Source organism: Drosophila obscura, unplaced genomic scaffold (assembly GCF_018151105.1).
Source record: "Drosophila obscura isolate BZ-5 IFL unplaced genomic scaffold, ASM1815110v1 contig_150, whole genome shotgun sequence".
Lineage (NCBI taxonomy): Eukaryota > Metazoa > Arthropoda > Insecta > Diptera > Drosophilidae > Drosophila > Drosophila obscura.
Window position 1 is genome coordinate 9,503,753 of NW_024542736.1, and position 22,869 is coordinate 9,526,621.

General features: G+C 46.2%; 1 protein-coding gene across 3 annotated transcripts in view; it reads left to right on the plus strand.

Moving 5' to 3' along the window:
* Positions 1 to 22,869, plus strand: part of LOC111069397 (sterile alpha motif domain-containing protein 5) — a 163,632-nt gene that overhangs the window by 131,423 nt on the left and 9,340 nt on the right. For 2 of the 3 annotated variants that reach the window (XM_022359448.2, XM_022359449.2), the window contains exons 3-9: positions 15,111 to 15,476; positions 15,929 to 16,260; positions 16,469 to 16,518; positions 16,644 to 16,750; positions 18,406 to 18,492; positions 19,736 to 19,792; positions 22,717 to 22,774. In XM_022359448.2, coding sequence (XP_022215140.2) covers positions 15,111 to 15,476; positions 15,929 to 16,260; positions 16,469 to 16,518; positions 16,644 to 16,750; positions 18,406 to 18,492; positions 19,736 to 19,792; positions 22,717 to 22,774 — 1,057 coding nt within the window. The remainder of the gene's footprint in view (positions 1 to 15,110; positions 15,477 to 15,928; positions 16,261 to 16,468; positions 16,519 to 16,643; positions 16,751 to 18,405; positions 18,493 to 19,735; positions 19,793 to 22,716; positions 22,775 to 22,869) is intronic. The other variant, XM_022359450.2, reaches the window with a different exon arrangement.

A 22,869-nucleotide genomic window follows, 5' to 3' on the forward strand; every position in this document is an offset into this window, starting at 1 on the left:
TTTGGGATACCCTATAGAGTAGATGCAGACGCTATCTTTGCCAAACTTGTGAATATAAATATATACTATACTATATACTGCCATCCATGGAACATCCATTCTGTAAAGGAGTATCTGCATTCGACACTCTCTCCCTCCTGGCAGCTCCTGTGGTTCCAGTCAGCTTTTCGGGGGCAGGAATTTTTTGCGGAAAATGATTTTGAGCCTTACCTTTTGTTTAGATTGTTGCGCCAGCATTCTCTTCGCTCTTGTGGAGCACCTCACTAAATTAGTTTCATTTATCTGTGGAGCAGGAGCGGGAGCCGCTCTCTCCCTCCCTCCCTGCCTGCCTGGGACACGGTTGAACGAGATTTCACGTAAATGTTCCAGCCAAATGGCCAGACATCATAAACAATCCATGTGGCTATCATAAATTGCTTTTACGAAAATTAAGAGATTGTTTTTCCATGCTGCTGCTGCTACGGCTGCTGCTGCTGCTGTGAGGCACGTGAGGAGCACCTAGAGGGCAGGTGCCACGCCCACACACAAAGAGAGAGAGGGAGAGAAAGTAAGAGGTAGAGATAGAATGGAAGTAAACTATAAAATTACGTAATAAAAGCAGAGAAAAGAAGCAAAAGGGATAAGTGAAATCAAGTTGCAGGTTAACCTGCTCCTATCTATGCCACATCCTTGATCCCTGCTGCTGCCTTCCGTTCCTGCTGCTCCTCCTGCTGCTCCTCCTGCTGCTCCTCCTGCTGCTCCTCCTGCTGCTCCTCCTGCTGTGCCCTTAAATGGAGGGCAACACGTGCTGCGGCCTCATCAGCAGTCAGAACACCTGATGGGCACACACACACACCCATTTTTCGTAAGGGTAGAAGAAAGGGATTTTCCTTGGCTTTTTAGGGGAATCCTGGGCAGAAGATGCTCAGCAGGGGAGTGGGTCTGTGGGGCTTGGCAATCAAGAATTCAGGTCATGTGCATGTGAACTCAATTAAGCAGCACATAACTTACAAACCGGATTACAATCATCATCATCAACAACATTCTGGCGGAGCAGGAGGCAACCCCAGGCAGCAGGAGCTGCCATCCTCAACCTTGAGACTTCAGGGCGGAGGCGGGGGTGGAGGTTCAGGCTCGTTTGGCATGCAAAGCAGCAGCAGCAACAGCATCAGCAGCCCGCAGTTGGACCTTTCGGCCACTGCCGCCTTTGACTTTTCAACGAGCTACCAAATATGTTACTCATCCGTCCCGTGTGTTGCCCGACCAACCCCTCCCCCCCGGGAAGGGGGTGGAAGGCGCTTAACCTTTTTGGGTGCAAAACAATTTGCAAACCATAAATTGTGCCACAGCAAACAAACAGGAGGCGAGGTCCCTTAACCAATTTGAGGTAAGGTCAACAGCAGCTGTCGAACTTGTTTCGTGTGCAGCGCACACAGGATATGAAACATTTTCGCCTGAATAATTAATTGAACGTCGAAGCGAAGTATCTCCAGAACCCAACTCCTCCTGCTCGACCCTTCTCTTTCTCTAGGTTTTCCCTTCTTTGCGGTTGTTGCTGTTCGTTCCAGTTCTTGTTCTAGTCACAAAAGACATCCTGTGTCCTCCGCCCCGCCCCCATCCCCCTCTGTACCTTTGTCCGATTTGCGGCGTTGTCTTGTGGCTGCTCTCCTGCCGCTGCTGCTGCCGTCTTGCGTCCTGCGTCCTGCCAGTGCCTTTAATTAAGCCATACATGACTCAGACAATCAGCCATTGCATGGCTGTTGGGTGGTTGGAGGTCTTGGGGGTTTGGTCCTACCCCTTTTAGATGGTTAGATTCATTTTTTCCATAAGCCGCTTTCGAGCGTCGGCGCCGCCGCAACAAGCGCAACAACATTTAAGCCTTTCGTGATAAGCATTTAAATAAATTAAATCCAAATCCTCTTTGCCTCAAACCCTCAAGCCCCTCATGCTATTCGTTCTAACCGCAGGCAACGGGCTCTAATGAAAAATAGCAAGCGTGAAAGAGAGGCAGAGAGAGAGTGCTGGATATAAACCAACAAACAAACCAGACAAAAAACAAAAAAAAAACCAACAACAACAAACACACACAAAAAAATTTGCAGGCGACATAAAGATTTGTCAACGTTGATAAAACAACAACAAAAGCCGAGCAGAAAAATGCTACGCGGATTTCGCATAGCTCGGAAGAGGGGAAGGGGTAGTGGAGGGGTCTGTTCTGTGGTAAATTTTCACTGTAAGGGTTAAAGCAGGATGAGACTCGAGTGGGGTGGGGGAGGTGGATTGGTTGGAGAACAAACAAAACCAAATCAAATGTGCAACTGCTGCGGCCGCTCCTGCCACTGTTGCTGCGGCCGCTCCTGCCACTGCTGCTGCCACTGCTGCTGCTGTCGCTTTGATGGAAAGTGTCAATCTCTGTCAAATGAAACAAAAACAGAATAAAACCAATACACGCATTTTCCAGCCAAGAGCAACGACTGTTAGGTAATCCCTTAAAGGAGCGAAATACCTATAAAAAATCTATGGAATATCCATACAGAAATACGTGCCGATAAGAAAGAAAACCTTAGCTATTCTTATGCCTTAAAAGTATCTAATTAATTATAATTAAATCAGCAGCAGCTCTAACATTTCTTTGCTGCATTACAGGGTATGTGACAGTCCTTTGCTTGCCACACAATTGGCAAGTGGGCGCCGCCAGGGCTGTTAAGTATGCTATATTAATTTGCATTGTGCGGATTTTGCATGGAGGCCCCTCGCGTTGTCCCCATCTATCCAGCTGTCTGCGGCTAAATGAATGACAGGAACTTTATAATGGAGAGACTGAGCGGAGTCCATAGAGGTGTGTGACATAGAGTGTGAGTGTGAGTGTGGCTGTGGGCAGTGGCAATGATTGATATGAAATTGATGCCTTTTTTGTGGCTAAACTGAAAACATTTGTTGTTTGATTTGCTGCTAAACGGGATCTGGGTACGAGGGGCGACTCTAATCGATTCAATCCGAGTGGAATCAGAGTCCTGATTCCTCCACTTTGCATAGATTTCCCCCATGGCTCATGCCCTCCTGCATGCGTTCCCATTAGAGATAATCACTTTTGCATTTTTAATGTCCTGCCAACACACACACATACACAGAGAGAGATAGAGAGAGAGAGTGTGTATGTGTGTGTGAGAGACACACATAAAATGAAATTGCAATTGCCAAAGCGTCAATAGCTTTGATAAGCCATAATCAACAGTTGGAGAGCGGGAAATTAGCATAATAAATGCAAGTGCCTGGGGGAATGGCTTCATAAAATTTTATTAATTTGTTCGCCACAACAGGACAGATACCAGCGACCAAAAAAAAAAAAAACAGAGTGTGAGAGTGTGCCAGTGGGGGTAACCTCCGTGGGGCACTCAAGAGCTTAACAGATTTACAGCTCGCAAAAAAAAAAAAAAACCCATTCAAAGAGCCATAAAAAATACCCTGCCCCCGCGAGTTCACTAAAAAAAAAAACGATTATAGAAAAGGTGCACTAAAAACATGCAATGAATCGGTGCAAGAGTCAGGGCTAAGGTAATGGCTTTCTTTTGCAGAGTGCCGAAGCTTTAGATACCCTCCTTTCTATCAGATCTGATCCACAGGATACAGCAAATTCCAGGGTAAGACAGCAGCGTTTTCTGCCAAAATCCCTATGAAAAAGGGGTAAACTACAGGCTGAGTGGGGGGGGTTTATGTTGTTTGTTGCATGCCACTTTCTAGGTCAGGCAATTGGCAAGTGCACTAAAAGCCAAACAGCAAGCAAACGGACACTCAACGGACAGACAGACAGACACCAGAACAGACACCAGGACAGATAGTTGTCAAGCGGCCGTCGACGTGGCGCACAAGGTATCCCAAGTGGGGCGTGGTGGTGCACCCATGTTTCCGCTGCTGCTGCATGCACCTTGTGCTGCTCCGGCTGTCAACAGTGTCTACCGTGTGGTGGAGGGCGGGGCAAGGGCCTGGGCTGACAAGTGTGTACGCCTCACAGATGGCTGGCAGATTGCGCATGAAACGGCAGGGGTAGGCCAAAGAGCTGACTGAGCAGGAGACAGACAGAACGAACAGTGGCATGTACATATGCACTTTTCGGCTCACACAAAAACACGGGGCAGACATTGTGTCTGGGGGGGATTGGGGGCTGCTGCTGTTTTTGGCTGGCTTCATTAGGATGAAGAAGAAATGCGTGGTGGGGGGCGGGCTGCACTTGTCTGTTGTTCGTTGTCTGTTGACTGCCAAAGTGCCAACAGGCAACTGCCGCGCCGCCCAGCACTGGAAGGGTTAAACACAGGCTCTACCGGGTGGGGGGGTCTCTTTAAGTATCTTTGAAGGATTTTAATTAATGGCTGGAAATTTAATTGGAATTCTTAAAGCAGCAGAAGATCCCAAAGCTGCTGCTATGTTTTCCATGACTTGAGTCTACAGCTGCCAAGTATTTTCTCTCAGTGTGTCGCTGTGCCTCTCATTCTGCGCCATGAAACTATTTACGACAGCAAGCGACACGCCCACTTGGACACTTTTTGCACAGCCTACACAGCCAACAGCCGGCCTGGCCTCTCCTCTCCGCTCCCCCCTACTTCTCAGCACTTTTCTCGCTTTTTATAGTTTTCCTTCTGTTTTGTTCTGTTGTTGTTGTTGCTGGTGAGAGTTCAATGGACGCCCTTTTGTTTTAAGCAGGGAGAGGTAGGCGCTGTGTTGTAGGCCAAATGTTGCCATTTTCTTTTCTCATTTTCCGCGGCTTTCACCGCAGCACACAATCTGCGTTGTCACGGCTGCTGGCTGCTTTCCGCGTCCTCCTACCCTGCTTCTCCCCGTATTTTTTGGCCCAAAGCCAGAGTAAAAGTTGGTCTTTGGGTCGACGTCTCAGCGTCCGCGTCAGCGTCAGCCGTTGTCGTTGTCGTTGTCGTTGCCGTGACTTGCAGTTGATAAAAAATTAAGCATAGTTTTAGGCGCCGTGCGCGTTGAAGACCCCAGCCAAGTGCTGATTCTGCTGCTGCCGATGCCACTGCTGCTGTTGACTTGATGAAGAAAGTTTTATTGCCCCAAGGGGGAGAGACAGAGAGAATGAGAGCAGTACACTAGATGTTTCTTAGTCATGTTCTGCTCCGCTCCTCCCGCACCCGCCTCCTTTATTTTGCCTTTTTAATTTTATACAAATATTTTGCCAAAGCGTTTTCCTGGTCTGCCTGCCCTTTTTTTCGGTCCTTCCTTCCTTCCTGTTTTATTAAAATGTTGACAGCTTGTTTGCCGGCAAAAGTTTTGTCTGGCTTTGGCCACCTCTCTCTCTCTCTCTCTCTCTCTTTTTCGGTTAATGATAATGGAATTAAGCCGGCGACTCGAGGATCCTGCCAACTAATTGGAAAGCGAACTTATTGCTGGATATCAAAGCAGCTGAGACAATGCAAATTGATTGTGGGTGGCGGAAATCAGAGGCAAAGGACACAAAAATTGTGGGCAAATGCTGTGCCAAGTTCCTGCCACATGCCTGCGCATACCAAGTGGCAGCTGGTGATGGCTATGTGTGGATGGGGGTGTGGCAACATGGCCATATGTGCGGCATAATGAGCAGCAGAACTGGGGGGGCCCAAAAGGCAACTCGTGCATGCAGCCGCCGCAGCGTTGTAGTCTCGCGTCTGACAGCAAATCAATTCATATGCCTGCCCCCCCGCCACAAAAAACAACCCTCAGCCAGTGGGGTTAGTTAGGGGGTTGTGTGTGGCAAGGATGATTGAGAGTGCGATGGGTGGGGAGTGAGTGAATGAATTCATCAAAACGCTGAGCCTGAGCCTGAGCCTGGGCCGGGCCTGGTGCCCATTGTTATGTGCGGTTAACTGCAAATATGACTCCAGGGTGCCACAGAACCATTATCCTTCTTACGACTGGAACCACCCAAACCCCCAACCCCCCTGGGCTATCGAGCTGGACAATGGCCGCAGCTTTGGAGTGGGTCGGGGGGGGCACTTAATCCATTTTGTCTTGTGCTTTCCAGTTGGACAAATGAAGTCAATTGGATTGCGATGTGGCAGGCAGGCAGGCAGGCAGGCAGACAGACAGGAAGGGGGGGCAGCATCAAAGTAAATTGTTTTAAGCATTCAAAGCTGCTGCTGCTGCTGCTGCTGCCACGGATTAGCATCGGTTTACCGTTGAGGGGGCGTGTAGCACATCCAATGATAAAGAACTTTGCGCCTTAACAAGCAACGTGCCACCCCGTGCCACCCCGTGCCACCCCACAACCAGAGATAGTTCCAGAGATAGTTTCTCTCCCTCTCCCGCTCTCTGTGTGCGTGCGTGTGGCAATTGCAGTTTCTTTGGTTGAACTTTGAACCCTCCTGTGTTCTGTGTCCTGTGTCCTGTGTCCTGTAGCCTGTGCCACAGCATTTATTACTCGTGCACACTCTCATTTGTTTCCCGGCCAGCAGCTGTCATATTAAGCAACTTTGACCATTCGAGTGGGCAGCGAGCAGCCAGAAGACAGCAGCAGCAGCCATCAGCACCGCTCGAGATAGAAATCTTTTTTGTTCATTTCATTTCATTTTATGTCTACTTTCCCAGGGAAAACACACACACACACACACACACACACACAGACTGTGCATTTTTGGCAATTTCCTGGCTTCCATTTTCATACCACCCCTCCCCCTCTGTGTGTGTGTGTGTCTGTGCTGTCTGACCGATGCCTCAATTTGACATTGATGTGCCAAATGTGGAAATTTTTCCTTCACTGACCGAAAAAGGAGAGCCCACAAGAAGGAAAAGCTAATTCCAGAGAGGCCGAAACATGCGATACTCTAGACAGACTTGTCACAGTTATAAAGCACACAAAAAGTAGTGCCTATGGGAAGGTTTTTCCTACATACCCTGCAGTCGCAGGGTAACCCCCCAACCCCCCAACCCCCCTACCCCCCAACAAAAAAGGGTATCAAAAGTAGTCATACAATGTGGGAAATGTGTGCTGCAAAAAAAAAAAACTGTAACAGCAAAAGGCTGTTGAAATGTAATTTGGCAAAATATTTCTGCTCCTCGTTTGACTTTGGTTTCTTTCCACCCAAATGAAACTCAATCTGTCAGGGTCCCTGTCCCGGTCTCTCTCTCTCTCTATCCCTGTCTCTCTGTGGCACTGCCAGTCATGCTCTTCCCTGCCCAACACCCAATCAACCCACCCACCATCGATGCCTACTCATTGCTCTCTACCACACTCTAGCATACCATTCTCTCCCCCCCATCTCCCACTCTCACATTCGTGCGTTAGTCATTTTGGCACTTTCTCATGCTGTTGTCAGTCGCTTTGCCTTTTACTCATTCGCACACGCATGAATGGACATGTCCCGTTTCTCATTCTGCCTCTCTCTATCTCTCTTAGTGTTCTTCTTCTTGTTGTTTTTGTTGTTGTTGCTGTGGCAGATTAGTCTATGTATTTTGTTGTTCTTCTTTTTCTTGTTGCTACGTTTTTTTTTTCCCAGTAATTTCTTTCGTGTTCGATTGTGCATTTAATGTCAATTTTAACGTGTGTTTTTTTTTCTGTTTTGGTACTCCCCCCATTTTGTATGAATAATGTTTCTGCAGACACCCAAAATGAAATCAATCATGCTTGATGGGAAACAAAGCAGGCCGCTGGAAGGGCCCTGCCAAGTGGCAGATATTTTTGTACATACATTTTTGTATAATTAGCCAACAATTAGGATGATAAATGGGTAATACAAGACGTTTAAGTGTGCAAAAAGAATGTTCACAAAGAAAGAAGAAAGTTTGTTTTAATAATAAAACAATTTAAAATAGGATTAAACTTAATTCGTTTCCTCAATCTGTTTTTCTTTACAAACTTTAACCAAAAATATAAAAAATACTTGTATTTATTATATTTAATGAGTCCCTGATAGCCATGCTAATGTCTGGCTGTTTCAAAGCCATAATAATCCATGAATAAAGCCAACTAGTAAATATTTCCAAGTACCCATAGCCATCAATCTTGAGTTCATTCATCTTTATTGTCCCACTCGAAACTCCCCCAATTGTCTGGACATTAGAAGTAAATTATATCACATACCCCATACCACATACCACCACCTCCATTAGTCACCCGACATTGTTCATTTCCAAAACTCATTTACAATTAAAACAACATTAATTTTCCTCTAATATGACCTCAAGCATTCGCCGCCGCTGCTGCTGCTGCTGCTGCTGCTGGCCAAAAGTTCTAATTGCCATTGAAGCAGAACAGCCCCCCAACAAATGATTGTCTTTTCGCTCATCCTCATCCTCATCCGCTTATCCGCAGCCGCATCCTCATCATTACCCCATCATCATTGTCTATAAATGGCGCAAAAAAGTAATTAAATTACGCGGCAAAAAACCCTCCAAACCCGTAACCCTAAACCCAAGGCACAAAACCAAAACACCCGACAAAACTTAAAATGCCACGCCCCGGCAACAAACGTTTTGCCACGCCCCATGCACTGTCAATCCGCCCCTCTTTGGGTGCCAGCTGTGTGCGAAAATTTCGCATAATTGCGTCAGGGCTAACGCATAAATTGCCAAAGACAATCCAGCCAGAGGGCACGTGCGTGAAGGTTGTCTAACAACACACAGCGAGGGGGGAGGTTCGAGTTCATGTTCGCGTCCTGTGTGTGGGGAAGCCATGGAAAAAGCGACGGTGAAGGGCGTGGCAATCAAACGTTGCACTTTGCGTGTGCATATGTCAAACGGAAGAGGCAGGGGCCGTGGCACTTTGCATTCACCGGGCAGGACTTGCATTGTCCTGGGCATTGCATGGCTGTCACTCCAGCAGCGGAAAGCTAGCGCGAGACAGGGAAACGACTAATAAAAGATATAGCGAGAGAGAGATGGAGAGAGAGAGTGGCGGGGGGAAGTGGGACTGTCGTGCATTTTGCCAACTTAAATTATATTAAGTATGAAATATTATGCTAATTATGGCTGATTTCATTCCATTTGTTGCATGGGCAGAGACCGGCAAGTGGAGTTGCAACACGACAAAGAAACAAAAGAAACGCTAACAGAGGCAGAGGCAGAGAGAGAGAGAGAGAGAGAGTGGGAGATAGGGAGAGAGACAATGCAAATGAATTAAAATTAAATGGCAGGAAAAATGGAAATGAAAATGAAAATTGAAATGTAATGCAGTCACCGTCCCCCTCTTCCCCACTTCCACTGCCACTCCCTGCCATATCCCGGGGCTGTCTGTGACGTTGACTCGTGACTTTAATACAGGCGCACAGCAACAGCTACAGCTACAGCTCCAGCTGCCACATCGTACCCGTCATTATGCGCAATTTTATGTCAAACGTGGCGTATGCGTAATTTTTCCCATTACTTCTTTGGGTTGTGTTGGGCGGTGGGGTGGCTGGGAAACAACCCTTTTAATGCCCCACACTCTATCTCTCCCTCTCTCTCTCTGTGTCTCTTCTGTGTTCTGTTTCAAATGATTTTTCCATCACTTTACAAATGAGAAATTAAATTATTTGCTGCTAATGTATGTGAGAGAGCAGCAGCAGCAGCAGCAGCAGCAGCAGTGGATGCCACATGCCGCAGCCCACCCCTCAGCGGAAATGATATAGCAAAAGAGTATGGTGCCCTCCAACCTGAAGATGAAATGTGTGTTGTGTCCTCCTCGCAAAACTAAAACTCATTTCTGGCAAATTAAACTCAAAATGTGCCACGTTTGAGCAAAAGGGTAGAGAGTGCCCAAGGAGAGCGGGGGAGTGGAGTGGGTAGAGTATGTGCCACAGTGTGTGTGTGTGTGTATGTGTATGTGCGGGTGAGCATCTCAAATGTGGAAATTAAAAGGCATTTCCGCAGAATGTCAGCGCCATATTGTAAAACATGAGTATTTAATTAGAAAATACTTTTAGGCAGCGCAGACACGGCAGCATCAGCACCAGCCACTCTCCATCATCCGAAAGGCATCCTGTCGATACTGCCAGCCCCAGCTAATGAATTCCTCCACACACACACACAGGAGGAGCAGAAAGCAGAAAGCAGAGCATAGAGCGCAGAGTGTGGCAGTGTGAAGTAAACGCCTCAAGTTTTGTGCTTTTTAACAAGTTAACATAGTTTCGTTTCGTTTCGGTCTTGAGTTTTGTGCCATGTTCTTCATGTAGGATGTAAGTACAAAATAGCATTTTCCTTAATGGAAAGCCGCTGTAGAGGAAAAGCATAGCCAGGCAGGCAACGAACTTTGCATGTATGCGGGATATTAGCACCGAAACAGCAACAACCAGCTAGGCAAATGGTGTTGCCTGAAATTGCCAGGGAAAAGAACAAGGGACGACCAGGACAAGGACTACAACAACAACGACGACGACGACTACGATGATGATGACTGTGTTAATGGCCAGGCATTATTCAGGGCCTCATTCCCAGATTGTCACACAGCGATAAGCAGTGGTGAGGAGGCGTGTGTGTGTGGGGGCTGGTAAAATGTCCACTGGCCATGTCAAAACTCATTTGCCGTTAACGAGCAGCCATTGTGCTTATAAAAGGATTATTTACAAATCACTGACTTTCAAAAATTGTCAACTGCAGGGCAAATGCCGCAGCCAACGACGGCAGCTTCCTGCCCTGCTCTGCTCCCCCCATCTGTTGCTGCTGCCGCTGCCGCTTTGATGTACAATTTATGAAATTAACCCTTAAGTGCTCATTGTTGCTGGCTGACATCCGACATGGACAACGCTTCAGTGAACGCTTTGGCCTCAAGTTGATTTCTTTCAGCTGATTACAGCCAACGGAAACGGATCTCTGCCCAGCCTTCCAGCGCATCATCATCATCAGCTATCAATGATTGTGTGTGTGTTTGTGTGTGTGTTTCCCATGTTGTGACTTGCAAATAGATTTTGCGATTTACAATTTGCAATTGATGGATGCTTGAACGGTTGAATGGTTGAACAGTTGACTGCTAACTGCCGGAGGATGAGCTGCTGGCCGACGGCGCCGTCGCCGCTGATGAGAAATGCAAACTCAAGGAGTCTGAGGGCTGGCTGGTTGGTTGGTGGCTCTGTCCCCTTAATTGATGGCCTTTGTTTGCTTTGTGGTCACTCTAATTGGTGTTTGCATGTGGCTGCTGATGCTGCTGCTCCCTCCCCCTCGAAGACTTGTGTAAATACAGACCCCGTTCCGCCACTGGACCAGCAGCCGCTGTGCCCCCCCTTCTTCTTACGGCTACTTTCGTCGAGTTCTTTTGTAATTTTTGCGTGCGTTTTGTTTGGACGGATTTTGCCAGCGAATGAAATAATATTTGTACATATATTTCAGTCACACTATCTGCTGAAGATGCACGAATGCTCTGGTATGGGGGGTGCTGATTTTAAGCAAACTTTTGGGCCAGGTTTCATTGAAATGTTCCCAACTGGAGATCCGAAATAAAAATAACCAAATAGGCAAAAAGCCCAACGCCAAAGATATTAGCCACCATCATAAAAGTACAGCCCAATCTGCAATCCCATCAAACTGCCCAAGCCAGCCCTGAAACGAACCGGGCATGTGCCCACTTTCGGGATTCCCGCGGCCCGCCCATGCCGAAGGGAAAAAAAGATATAAGCTCCCCTCACCCAGTCGGAGACGTCATCAATTAGCTGACACTAAATGTCTAATGCAGAAAAATTGTGCCAATTGAAAGTTTGGAACGGAAGTAAAATTCAGTTAAGCTTCCGGAAAAAAAGACAAAAAAGGACCCCATTTTTTTTTTTTTTTATTGAAACGAATTCGCGATTTAACTTTCACCGTCTAATACTTATTTTTTTTTTTTAAATATATATATATATATTTTAAAAACGTGAAAAAAAACAACCACACCGGCAACATACGTATCGGGGCCAGGGCCAGTGCCAGGCCCAGGGCTAATGAGCAAACGTAGCAGGAATAAGTAGTAAATCCAATGCCACTTGCAGAATCACATGTCAAAAGTTATTAGCCTGTTGTCTTAGTGCAGTTGTAATTTGTTTTTCGGGGGGGCCAGAACCCAAAGCCAGGAGCTGATTACCAGAATGGAATACGAGTGTGCGGAATGATACGAAATAAACAAAGTCATTTGGCCAGAAGCACAGGACCAGAAATAACAGAATTCGTTGCCAAAAAGTTTTTGGTTCGTTCTTCTGCCCGTCCTCCCTCTGCTGCTGCTGCTGCTGCTATCATTGCCAAAATCCTTTGGTTTCTGTGCGCCCTCCTTCTCTCTCTGATTCATTCTGTCAATATCGTGGCAACATATTTCCTTGCTTAATATTTTTTTTTCGTGCTTAGACAAGTTTTTGCTACAGAGCTGCAGAGCTACAGAGGTTGCTGTTGCTGTCTGCGCGATACGTGAGGGCGTTAAACTCATACATCACTTTATCCCTTATCCTGGCACCCATTCTAGCTGATGCTTCAGATGCTGCTCCAGCACCAGCTCCAGCTACTGCTCCTGTTACCCGCCTTTAACTAACTGCCTCCTCGCCTGCTGTTTGTCTTGGTCTGCCGCGTTTCCACTTTTTTCTCTCCACACACGCGGATGTGTGTCAAGAGTTGCCAATAAACCCCAGCCTGGTGCTGGTGCTGCTGCTGCTGCTACAGCTCCTTCTGGCAGGTTCCGGGGAGGAGTTCCTGCAGTGCTATTGAAAATAAATTTATAACGCATACGTCATGTGAACCGGGAAACGGGCTAGAGGAGCGGTGGAGGAGCCCAAGACAGAGTTGAGTTCTCGCAGTTTATTGCATTTGTCGCTGGCATTGCAAAACTTCAATAAATTATTTTATTGCGACAGTTATTTTGCTTGCTTTGCTCTTGTTGCTCTGTTGGTTTTTCCCCAGCAAAAATATATACATATATACCAGCCATAACTATAAGTACGAGTATATATCCATATATATGTGTGTAGCCAGCAGCCAGCAGTGGCTGTCGGAACGCATTTGGTCGTTTGCCTGCTTGCCCCTTTGACAGCACAAATTGCAAATGACTTTATGAATTTTTGTTGTTACGACTTGGGCCATAAGAGAGAGCGACGACGACGACAAGCGCTCACTGATGAGGCCAGAGATACGCGTAATGACACATCCAATCCAATCCAGTGATGAAATTGATTCCGTACGAGCAGAGATGACACATAAACACGGAATTGCATAATAAACTTGTGCAGCAGATCATAATGAGCATTGAAGTACTACACTTTTCATGGTGCGAAGGGGGAAAATGGAAAATGAGCAACCGAACATCTTGTTGATTGATGGGCAAGGCACGAGAGACCCGACTACTTCTTCTCTGACCCTTGCTGGCAGAGAGTATGCCAAACATTTGTGTAGATATATCCACACACACACACACACACACACACATATAACAACAGCTTATATATATGTATGTGTGTTTGTATAGTCAACAAATTTGTGCCCCCCAATTGAGCATTAAACACTCTTTTCAGCAGCACTTACCTGCTGCTATGCTCCTTCATCAAAAGTTGACACTTTGCGAGTTAACCTTTAATGAAAAGGCCAAACAAGGCCAATAACAACAGCAGCCAGTCAGCCAGTCAGCCAGCCAGCCCACCTCAAGGGCTCATTGTGAAATTACCCAAAGCGTAAAAGGACAAAAAAAAAGGAAAGGAAAGCAGGGAGTGAGTGGGCAGAGGGGGAAAACGAATGGAAAAGCCAAGGGCTAAAAACGAAAAGGAGCTGCCCTACTACTGCTGCTTCTCCTGCTTCTCCTGCTCTCTCTCTCTCCATCGCTGTGTTCCTTTAGGCAGCCTAGTCAAAGAGGCAATAAGTAGCAAAAATTACGCTAAACGTGGCAATTTCCTTGCAAATTGCACAATACATAGACACCCACACACACACACACACGCACGTGTACATTTTGTGTGTATTTGCGCCGCTTGGCTGCTCCTCCACTGCTTAACTATAAATAAATATATTATAAGGGCAGAGCATGGCATTGCGACTGAAAGATACCCTCTAAGCTCTGTAGAGCTGAGCCCACGGACAGATTCCACTGTTGCCAAACATCTTTGACATGCGATACACCCTTGGGTCTGTTTAAGTACTCATTTTTTATATGGGTAGCACCTATGTGTGTATGCCCGCGACTCTACATAGGTGAGATGACTGTCAATTTGCACGGCACCCCATGGCGCACGGCACACGCATGGGGCAGGCAGGCAGCAGGCAGGCAGCAGGAATCATGCGATATTTTAATGCGTGTCATATTTGATTGATGCCACAACGCGCGGCCATCTGAAGCCAAATGGAACGGCCGTGGAACAATGTCAAGAGTTTAACATTGCCCCAAGCGCCACTCAAAATGTCACGGCAGTACCCCATACCCCATACCCAATGTACTGCCGCTGCTGCTGCTGCTGGCTGCTGCTCCCCTTCTGATGCCACAGTTTCCTGACATTTTGTGCTCCTCCTGGCCTGTCTGTAAAAATTGCCCCTGCAGGTATGCAATGAAAAAGTGCGTGGCTCCCCCTTTGTTTTCATGGTGTGTGTGTCTCTGCTTTGTGTCTGGTGTGTGTGTATGTGTGTCTCGCTTTCGCTTTGTGTAATTTAACTTGGCAGTTTGTTAACAATTTTATCAGAAGGGGGCTCAGAAGGGGGCTCAGAAGTGCTCTCCGCAGAGCCTCAACTGTAAATAAGATGCGTGTACAGATATGTTTATGGGTGACTGTGTGTGTTTGCCCACATAATTTATGCCAGACTAAGTGCATAAAGGGGGGCTTTTAGTTGCCCCAATGGAACGGAATGTGGACTCAATAATCGCAAAACATATGTGCACCAATTTAATAATCTTAAGTGTTTCCCTTCCCTAAGGTGGCAGGTCCTATGATCAGTTAACTAACTAAATTATTAACCAATAAATGTATTTGTAATAAAAACCCCCATCCAACGCCAACATCAATCTCTAACCTCATTAAACCCCCTCCAGGCAGAGCCAGATCATTCATTGCTCTCTCTTTTAATCGCGCCTAACCACTGCACATTAGCATTCATAACACCTCTCTCTCTTTATCACACTACACACTCCTTCAACTCTCTCTCCCACCCACTCTCTGTCTCTGTGTCATTCCATGCCCCTTTGCCGCTTGTGGAAAACGTAAACTTTTATTTTCTTGGTGCTATTCTATCGTGTCTTGCAGGATGGACAACGCGGCCATTTAGAGGGCCTGGCATCCGTCTATTGTGAGTTGTTAATGGCTCCCTTTGGAGATATTTTAAGTGCTTTAGAGAGTGCCAGGCAGGCGGCCTGGGCGGATCACAGTCCGCTCCATAATGCCAACAGCGGTGGCGGCAGCGGCAGCGGCTGCGGTGCCGGTGGCAGTGGCAGTGGCACCGCCAGCGGCGCCAGTGGTGCCAGCGGCAGTGGTGGCAGCAACCGTAGCGGCATCGGCAGCGGCGGCGGACTCCATCACCGTCAGAAGCACGGCCATCGGGGGCATTCAATGCACGGCGCCGGTCTGCCCAATAGTCATAGTCAGCCCATTTATGTGCCCGGAAAGTATTCGGTATGTATGACCCCCACCTCAAAGGAGCACTACCCCCCGCAACCCTAACCAAACACACACACACACATACACTCAAAACAAACCAAAAAAAAGAGACCCATTAGAGCCATTAGAGGAGCTTCCCACCCAACTGTTCCCCCCGCAAGTAGAGCCAAGGAAAATATTTACAGAATCTATCAACAAAGAAATATATATTTATTATTATAAAATCTGATTGATGTTGGCGTTGATTTGGCACTTGACACAACAACAGCAACAAAAAGAAAAACAACAAAAATAAAATACCAACCGAAAAATTCGCATTAAATCTGTACATATAATTGTGTAAATATTTGTGTATTGCTTGCCGCATGCTGCATGTTTCTACAGCTACCATGTATCAGCTATATGCCTAAACTTGAACCTTTCCACTTTTAACTTAACTAATAATTGCATTTTGTAAACTATTTCAGCCCTCCAGCTGCTTGTCCGACAAGGAGGAGGACGAAATCTATGGCTTTGGCTATGGTGTGTTTGCACCGCGTGTGGCACGCGGCGGCCTCACGCAACAGCAGCAGCTGCTGCAACAGCAAACACTGCAGACGCAACAGAGCATACAGCAGCAGCAGCAGATGCAACAGCAACTGCAACAGCAGCAGCAGCAGCAGCAGCAACAGCAGCAATTACCAATCGTGCCAGGCCAACAGCAGGCGGTGGGACCCGGCGTTGGACAGGCCGGAATTGGACCGCAACATCATCAGACTCTGCCACCGAATGTAGCCCATCTGAACTTTGTGCAACAAAAGTGAGTACGATTTTTGGTTGACCCTTAACAAAGCAAAAAAAAGACTTTCTAAAAGCATTTAAAGCTACAAAGGGCTTCTTCTCTGTTTTATTTTTATATAATTAAAATCACTATAAATCCTTTAACTAATAGGGGTGCATGAAACCCATTCAAATGTTTGTCAAATGCTTAAATTAAACTTATTTTCTCTGCCCTCCTTCAATCTTAGCTGCCTGAGTCCGCGCTCTGCATATTTCTATGAATTTCCACCGACAGCTGGTAAGTGAAAGATGAAATATTTAGTAGTATATGGAAATCAGCAGCCAGTAACTTGGAAATTCCCTTGACTAATTCAATTTTTATATTTCTTGCAACTCTCTCTCTCTTCCAACTGTAATCTCCAGAGGGACGCGAGACAAAGAAACGCACCACATTGGCCCGACTGCTGAAAGGCTTGAAAACTGTCAATCGACGGGATCGCAACAATCAACAAAATGGCGCCCAGGCCAGGGTAAGTACACACATTCACCCCCACCCCCCACTGTTCTCAGTTATCCTGCGTTGGAGGGGGGAGGAAACTCATTTTCGCGCTTCGTTTTATGACCGCAAGCAAATTGTTTGTCCTGGCCCCCAGATCCTTTTCCCTTCGCCCCTACCCACTCTTCTGTGGCCTTTCATTTGAATCAACTGCTGCGGTAATTCTTTCAATTTATTTGCTCGCATTTCGCATTGGGTTTCCACAGCATTTTCCCATTTCTTGGCTTTCCTTTCTTTCCTTTCCCACTTTTTTTTTGCGCTCCTTTTGAGCTGCGTTTCTGGCATCGCTTCTTCTAGGCAGCCATTTTATGACTTTCTGCGTCTTGACTTTGACTTCGACTTGTCCCAGTGCATGTGCTTGTGCTTGTGCCCGTGCCTGTGCCTGTCCCTGGGTCTCCAGTCTCCCCATGCTATGCTGCTGTGCCTTGGCCATACTTAATCTTGGCCCTGGGGACATGTAAATTTTTATGCGCGCTGCTTCTTTGCTACTTCTTTGCTGCTGCTGCTGCTGCTGTTTCCACTGAAAAGGTTAAAAATGTTTTGCCAGCGGCCATGTCTACATTGCCACTTCTCATTCTTAGCAGTTGCCATCGTCGTCGTTGTCGTCGTCGTCGTCGCCGCTGCAGCATCCTCCCTAATATTGTACTCGCTTTATCTGCGCCGCTCACAAAGGATTCATTCAGCGCCTTTGATTAGAGCTGCTGCTGCTGGTGGGTCGGGGGGGGCGAAGAAGCAACCTTTGGGGAGCTGCAAAAAGGGAGCAGAAGGAGCACTATTCTTGGGGGCCTGGCAGTGAAACTGTGGCCAAAGATAACGCGGCCAGGACGAGGCTGCTCATAAATAAGCAAGGACATGCATAAATTTTTCACAAGCAGCCAACGAGCGGCCGGGCGCAGAAAAGAATAAATAAAAGAAGAGCAGCAACACGAAGCAGAACACAGAAAAAAAAAAAATAAATAAAAACTGAGAAGAGAAGGTGTGTGGGCGGCAGGGAACAAGCCGGCGCCTTGGCAGTGGATGGAGCCAGGGAAAAGTGGCAGCGGCAAGGACCTGCTGCAGATAAGCGCAGGAAATGACTAAGGATATGTGCCTAAGTAGCAGCATCCTACCCCAGATCCAGATTCAGATTCAGGTCCTGGAGCCCTTTCAAAATATAATTAAACAGAACTCACCGGGGCTGGGCCATGTGTTCGTCCGCCCACCCCCCAACTGATTTGCTATTTATGATAAGAAAACAAACGCATTAAACAGGTCGGCCAGAGCGAGAGACTGAGAGAGAGCAAGAGAGCTGCGAGGTGCCGCTGTGGGTCCGAAGGTTGGCGCGACCCAGGTTAGGGAACCTGACCCTTGACTCTCGTTATTAATTAAAAATTAAAACCCCGCCGAAAGGTGTGAAATAGAAAATGGCGTCCCTAATGGCGATAAAGCACGATGCGGAGCCTGGGCCCCCATCAAGTAGTCGAGTCCTTGATTTATGAGTTCACTCCCCACCCAGCCAAAGTTCAGGGGTAGCCATGAAGGTTAATAAGCCACCTTGTCCCACACAGAGGAACCCCTTTACAGAAATTGAATTTAAAAACTTTTCCCTAAATTGATTTTTTTCGCTATTTTTTGTTCCTTTCTTTTCAGGCCGCCAACGATCGTCTGCGGCACTTTCAAATGATAAACGGCGGTGCGGGCGGACAGCAGCACAGTTTCGAGGAGACAATCCATAGGGTAAGCCATAAAAAAATGGGTAACTTAAATGCCCAAGACACACAGCAAAGGTCAAAATATTCGGCGGTGGATGAAGTGGTTGAACATTAAGGAGGAGTAAAGAGGAGTAGAGCAGGAAGTATCCTTAATAGTCTTGGAATAGATTAAAATGCATCTTCAATCATTATTTATTTGATATTAATTAGAAATAAAATGTCTGCGTTGCCTTGAGAGCTTTCATTGCATTAATTCAATCAACAAAATCAAGTCTAAAATTGAAATATTCTTCCAACTCAAGTATTTATTTAGCTAGAGAAAACCACTGAACCATCACTAATATTTTGACCGCAGCTGTAGGTATTTATGTATCTTTTTATGCATATATACATCCATGAGATAGCTGTGGGTGGCATGCTTATTGGCTTGGTTAGATGTTGGCATAGTCGCATAAATATTTATGCAGCAAATTTAACAAGCTTCTGTTGCCGCCGCCGCTGCCGCCGCTGCTGCTGCTGCTGTTGCAACAGCTGTGACAGCCAACAAATTTTACCTCAACACAGAAAAATTTGCACAAACAACAAGAAGAAGAAAGTTTCGCTGGATGACACCTAAACCTACCGCCCAATCAAACTGCAGACTCCCTGCAACACCGAACACCCTTTTTGACTACATTTGCAATGCAATTTCAACACGAAAGCTGCGGCTGTTGCTTTTGAGCACGTTTACCTGTAATGGCATGCCACCAGCAATGGCAGCAACAGCAGCAAAAGCAGCAGCAGCAGGAGGTGGCGCTGGTGGCAGCAGAAAAGGAAGCGTGTAGATGCATGCAACATTTAAAAGTTCATTGCCGTCAACATTCATTATTAATGACAGCGCGCACGGCGCCCAACTAAAAACAAGCAGCAGAATGCAATCAGCAGCGACAACAAAACAAACACACACAAAACAGACAGGACAGCGACACCTGCAACAGCAGCAGCAGCAGCACCAGCAGCAGTTGCAACAACAGAAAACATTTGGAAAATGCATAATGCATATGCAGCCATACACGGTCCCACTTTCCACTTCCCACTGCCAAGCCACCCGCTCTAAGACCAAACCAGGACACGCCTAAAAGCAAACTCCTGGCCCTGTCAACGTCTGTTGCTGCTGTTGCTGCTGTTGCCAAGGCCTGGGCCAGCAACAAAATGTGTTCCACTGCATTCATAAATAAACAAAATCACTCAGCAATAACTATATATAGCAACAAATTTTCCAATTACAGTTGAAAGTACAAGAGGCCATGCGAAAAAAGGAAAAATTTCAACGTGAGCACGAGGAGGTAAGCAAAAATCAAAACATCCTTAAAGCATCAACACCACCCCCGCCGACCCACCGGACCCACCAACCCAACCGACCTTCCCGTTCAAGTTGTCCATCCAAATGGATAAATGCGAATGGCAAACATTTGCCAATTGCTGCGAATAAATCAAGCATATTTGTTTTAGGCACTTTTCACAAATTAAATAAACATAAAACTTGGGCCGCAAGCATTGCCGGGTATGCAAGCAGGCAGGGATGCACAACACTATTAATTTCACAGATTCTGAGGCCAAGTATTTTCATGAATAAAATAAACACACACACACAGACAGACACACACACAGAAGTCACAGGCCGGAAAACAGATGCAATTCTGGATGCAGAAAGCGTTTCTTAACAGCCTCAAATCATTTGGTTTACAGTGCGTTTCGTTAGTGCAGTTTTTGTGCTTAAATTAAACTAAAAAATCCACATCCATTCACATTCAGTAGTGAACGAGAGTAATCTCCTGCAGTCAGACATTACCTTGCCTTCAGATTAGCTTTTAATGGATAGAAGCGAAGCTCAAGTTTAAATATTTTCATAGTTGTGAGACTCACTGTTTTGTGTACATGCAATATAAATGCTACGACTCTTACATGCACAAGCCAATTAAAAAAGCTATTAAAAATATTTGATATAAAAACAGCAATTATTTCAGGGCATAAAAGCCCGAGTCCGAGTCCCAATCCGAGTCCGAGTCCGAATCCAGCACCCAAGTCCAGTCCAAAGACACAAGCTCCCAAAAAAACATGCAAAACAGACACGGACCAAAATGTTAAGCGTCACACAGACACACACACATAAGTATAGCAACAAAAACAACAACAGAAACAATGAAGTGCAACCTGCCAAATGATAAACTTTTGTCTGTCATACACAACACACAAAAAAAGAATTACTTGCCACACTCTGGCAAGAAAGGACATGATGATGGGCTAACATGGGGAGTACTCAAAGATTCAGAGGAGAGAGTATTATCTATGTAACTGTCGTGTGTGTGTGTGTTTGTAAAGTGTGAATGAAAGAGCAGCTTATTTATTTATATGCCAAGAGAATTAAAAACGAAGCAGAACCAGCAAAACTCAACAGCAAAACTCCTTTCTTGCCATGGCTCGTGTCTCCTGTTGATTGCCTGACTCTTGTGGCATTACTGGGGATTCCATTGCTAAAGCTTTCTCTAACTCTTATTCTGATTCCGATTCTGATTCCGATTTCGTTTCTGATTGATAATGTAAGCCCGTAGGGAGGGAGGGAGTTAGGGCGGTGGCCCAAGGAATGTTCAGGCAGAGATTCTTTGTCGAGGATTGGTAGGGGCATAATCGATTAAGGAAATCATTTCTTTGCTGGTCTCTGCTGCTGTCTGTTCAATCAACTGTGGCTCAGGCCCCCAGTTAATTATGTCAGTTATCAGCTTTCAATGATAGATACAGATACACTCACCTATACATGCAAAAATGGTTGGATGGATAGAAGAAAGGTCACACACACAGGCACACAAATTGCGTTGCTGCACGACAATTTGTCTGTTTGCTCGGGGCTCCACAACATCCAGCACGAAAATGTGTCCAGGCCTAAGCAAGGGCAATAATTTTTGTGCATAAATGAAAAGCACACAACAGCAGGAGCAGGAGTAGGATAAAGAGGAGCAGCAGCAAGCAGAAGGAGAGAATTGTTGTTAGTGCTGCTGCTTAACTTGGCCAAACAACATTCTGTTTGTCTAATTGTAATTGCTGTTTTTGTAGTATCCACAAGGAATGGCAAATGGACACACCTCCTGCTTCAGCTTCAGCTCCTTCTCCTTGCTATTGCTTCTGCTCTGCCTGCCACTGAGATATTCAGAAGAAGAAGCTGGTAAAAGCCATGCACATGAAATATTTATGACAAGAGTAGAGCAAAAGTCCAGAGAGTGTGTGTGTGGCAGGGGATGATGGGGTATGGGGGGATGTAGGATAAATGTTTGGCCTGGCCATACTATTTCTTTTCCTTCAGCAGGGGGACAGGGGCGTTTGCATTTGGCCAGGCAATTAAGCAGAGCAATGTGATTACAATTGTAAGACAGGTTTCGGTGTCTTGGCCACGTAAATTTCAATTTGGTAACTGGCAACACACATGTGTAGCATGTGATGCAGCCCCCAAGTAAAATGCCATTTGAATGCATTTTTAATGTGAGGCAAACGGGAGTATGGGGCATGGGCACGGGCACTGGCCAAAAAAAGCTTTTAGCTAATTTTTCAGCGCACTCACTCGCTGTAGTTGCTTTTCCTACTACTTTTCGTACTTTCACATGACTATTTCTATTGCTGCTGCTGCTGCTGGTGCTGTGGCCCTGGCATGCTTTCTGCTCTCGGCACAGCATTTTCATATAGTAGTATTAGTAAGTACGAGTGTACTGTGTGCTCTTAGAATTAGTATTCAGCGCACACAAAATGCTATTATTCGGCAGGACCAGAACAAAAATAGAAATGAAGAAAAAGTGACATTCAAGTAGTTTCTGCTGGGAAGGAAAATTGTTTCACTTTTCAAATGGAATTTTGTAATTTTAACGCCTTTGCCTGGCGCGCTGAAAGTGTAGCAGCAACTTGGCTAATAAGATGGGAGTGTTGGGAGGAGGGAGATGTAGATGTAGATCCACGTCTCGGCCCTATTGTTGTTGTCAGCGCCTTCAAAAGTTGACAGCATTTCGTACAGCAGTCACGTCTGGGCCAGCAGACAAAGTGCTGCCAAAATATATTCACAAAAATTCACTTTAATATTCGTATCATCACATTCAAAGAGAGAAGACTACTCGGTGTCCCTGTGTCCTGTGTCTCCCCCCCCGGCTAAACTTGGCCGTTGATCGAATCAACCCCCAAAAATATTTCGCATGACAAACTAATGCAACTTTGTTTTGTGTTTTTGCAGATTCTGCGTGACATACGTCAGGGACTGTTGCAAATGAGTCGCGGCGAGGGACGTATGGGTAAGTCCAACTCACAGACCCCACCCAGAACACAGAACCCAGAAAAAGAAAAGAAGAGTTGCTGCAGAGAAGGGTAGGGAAACTTTAAAGAGCAG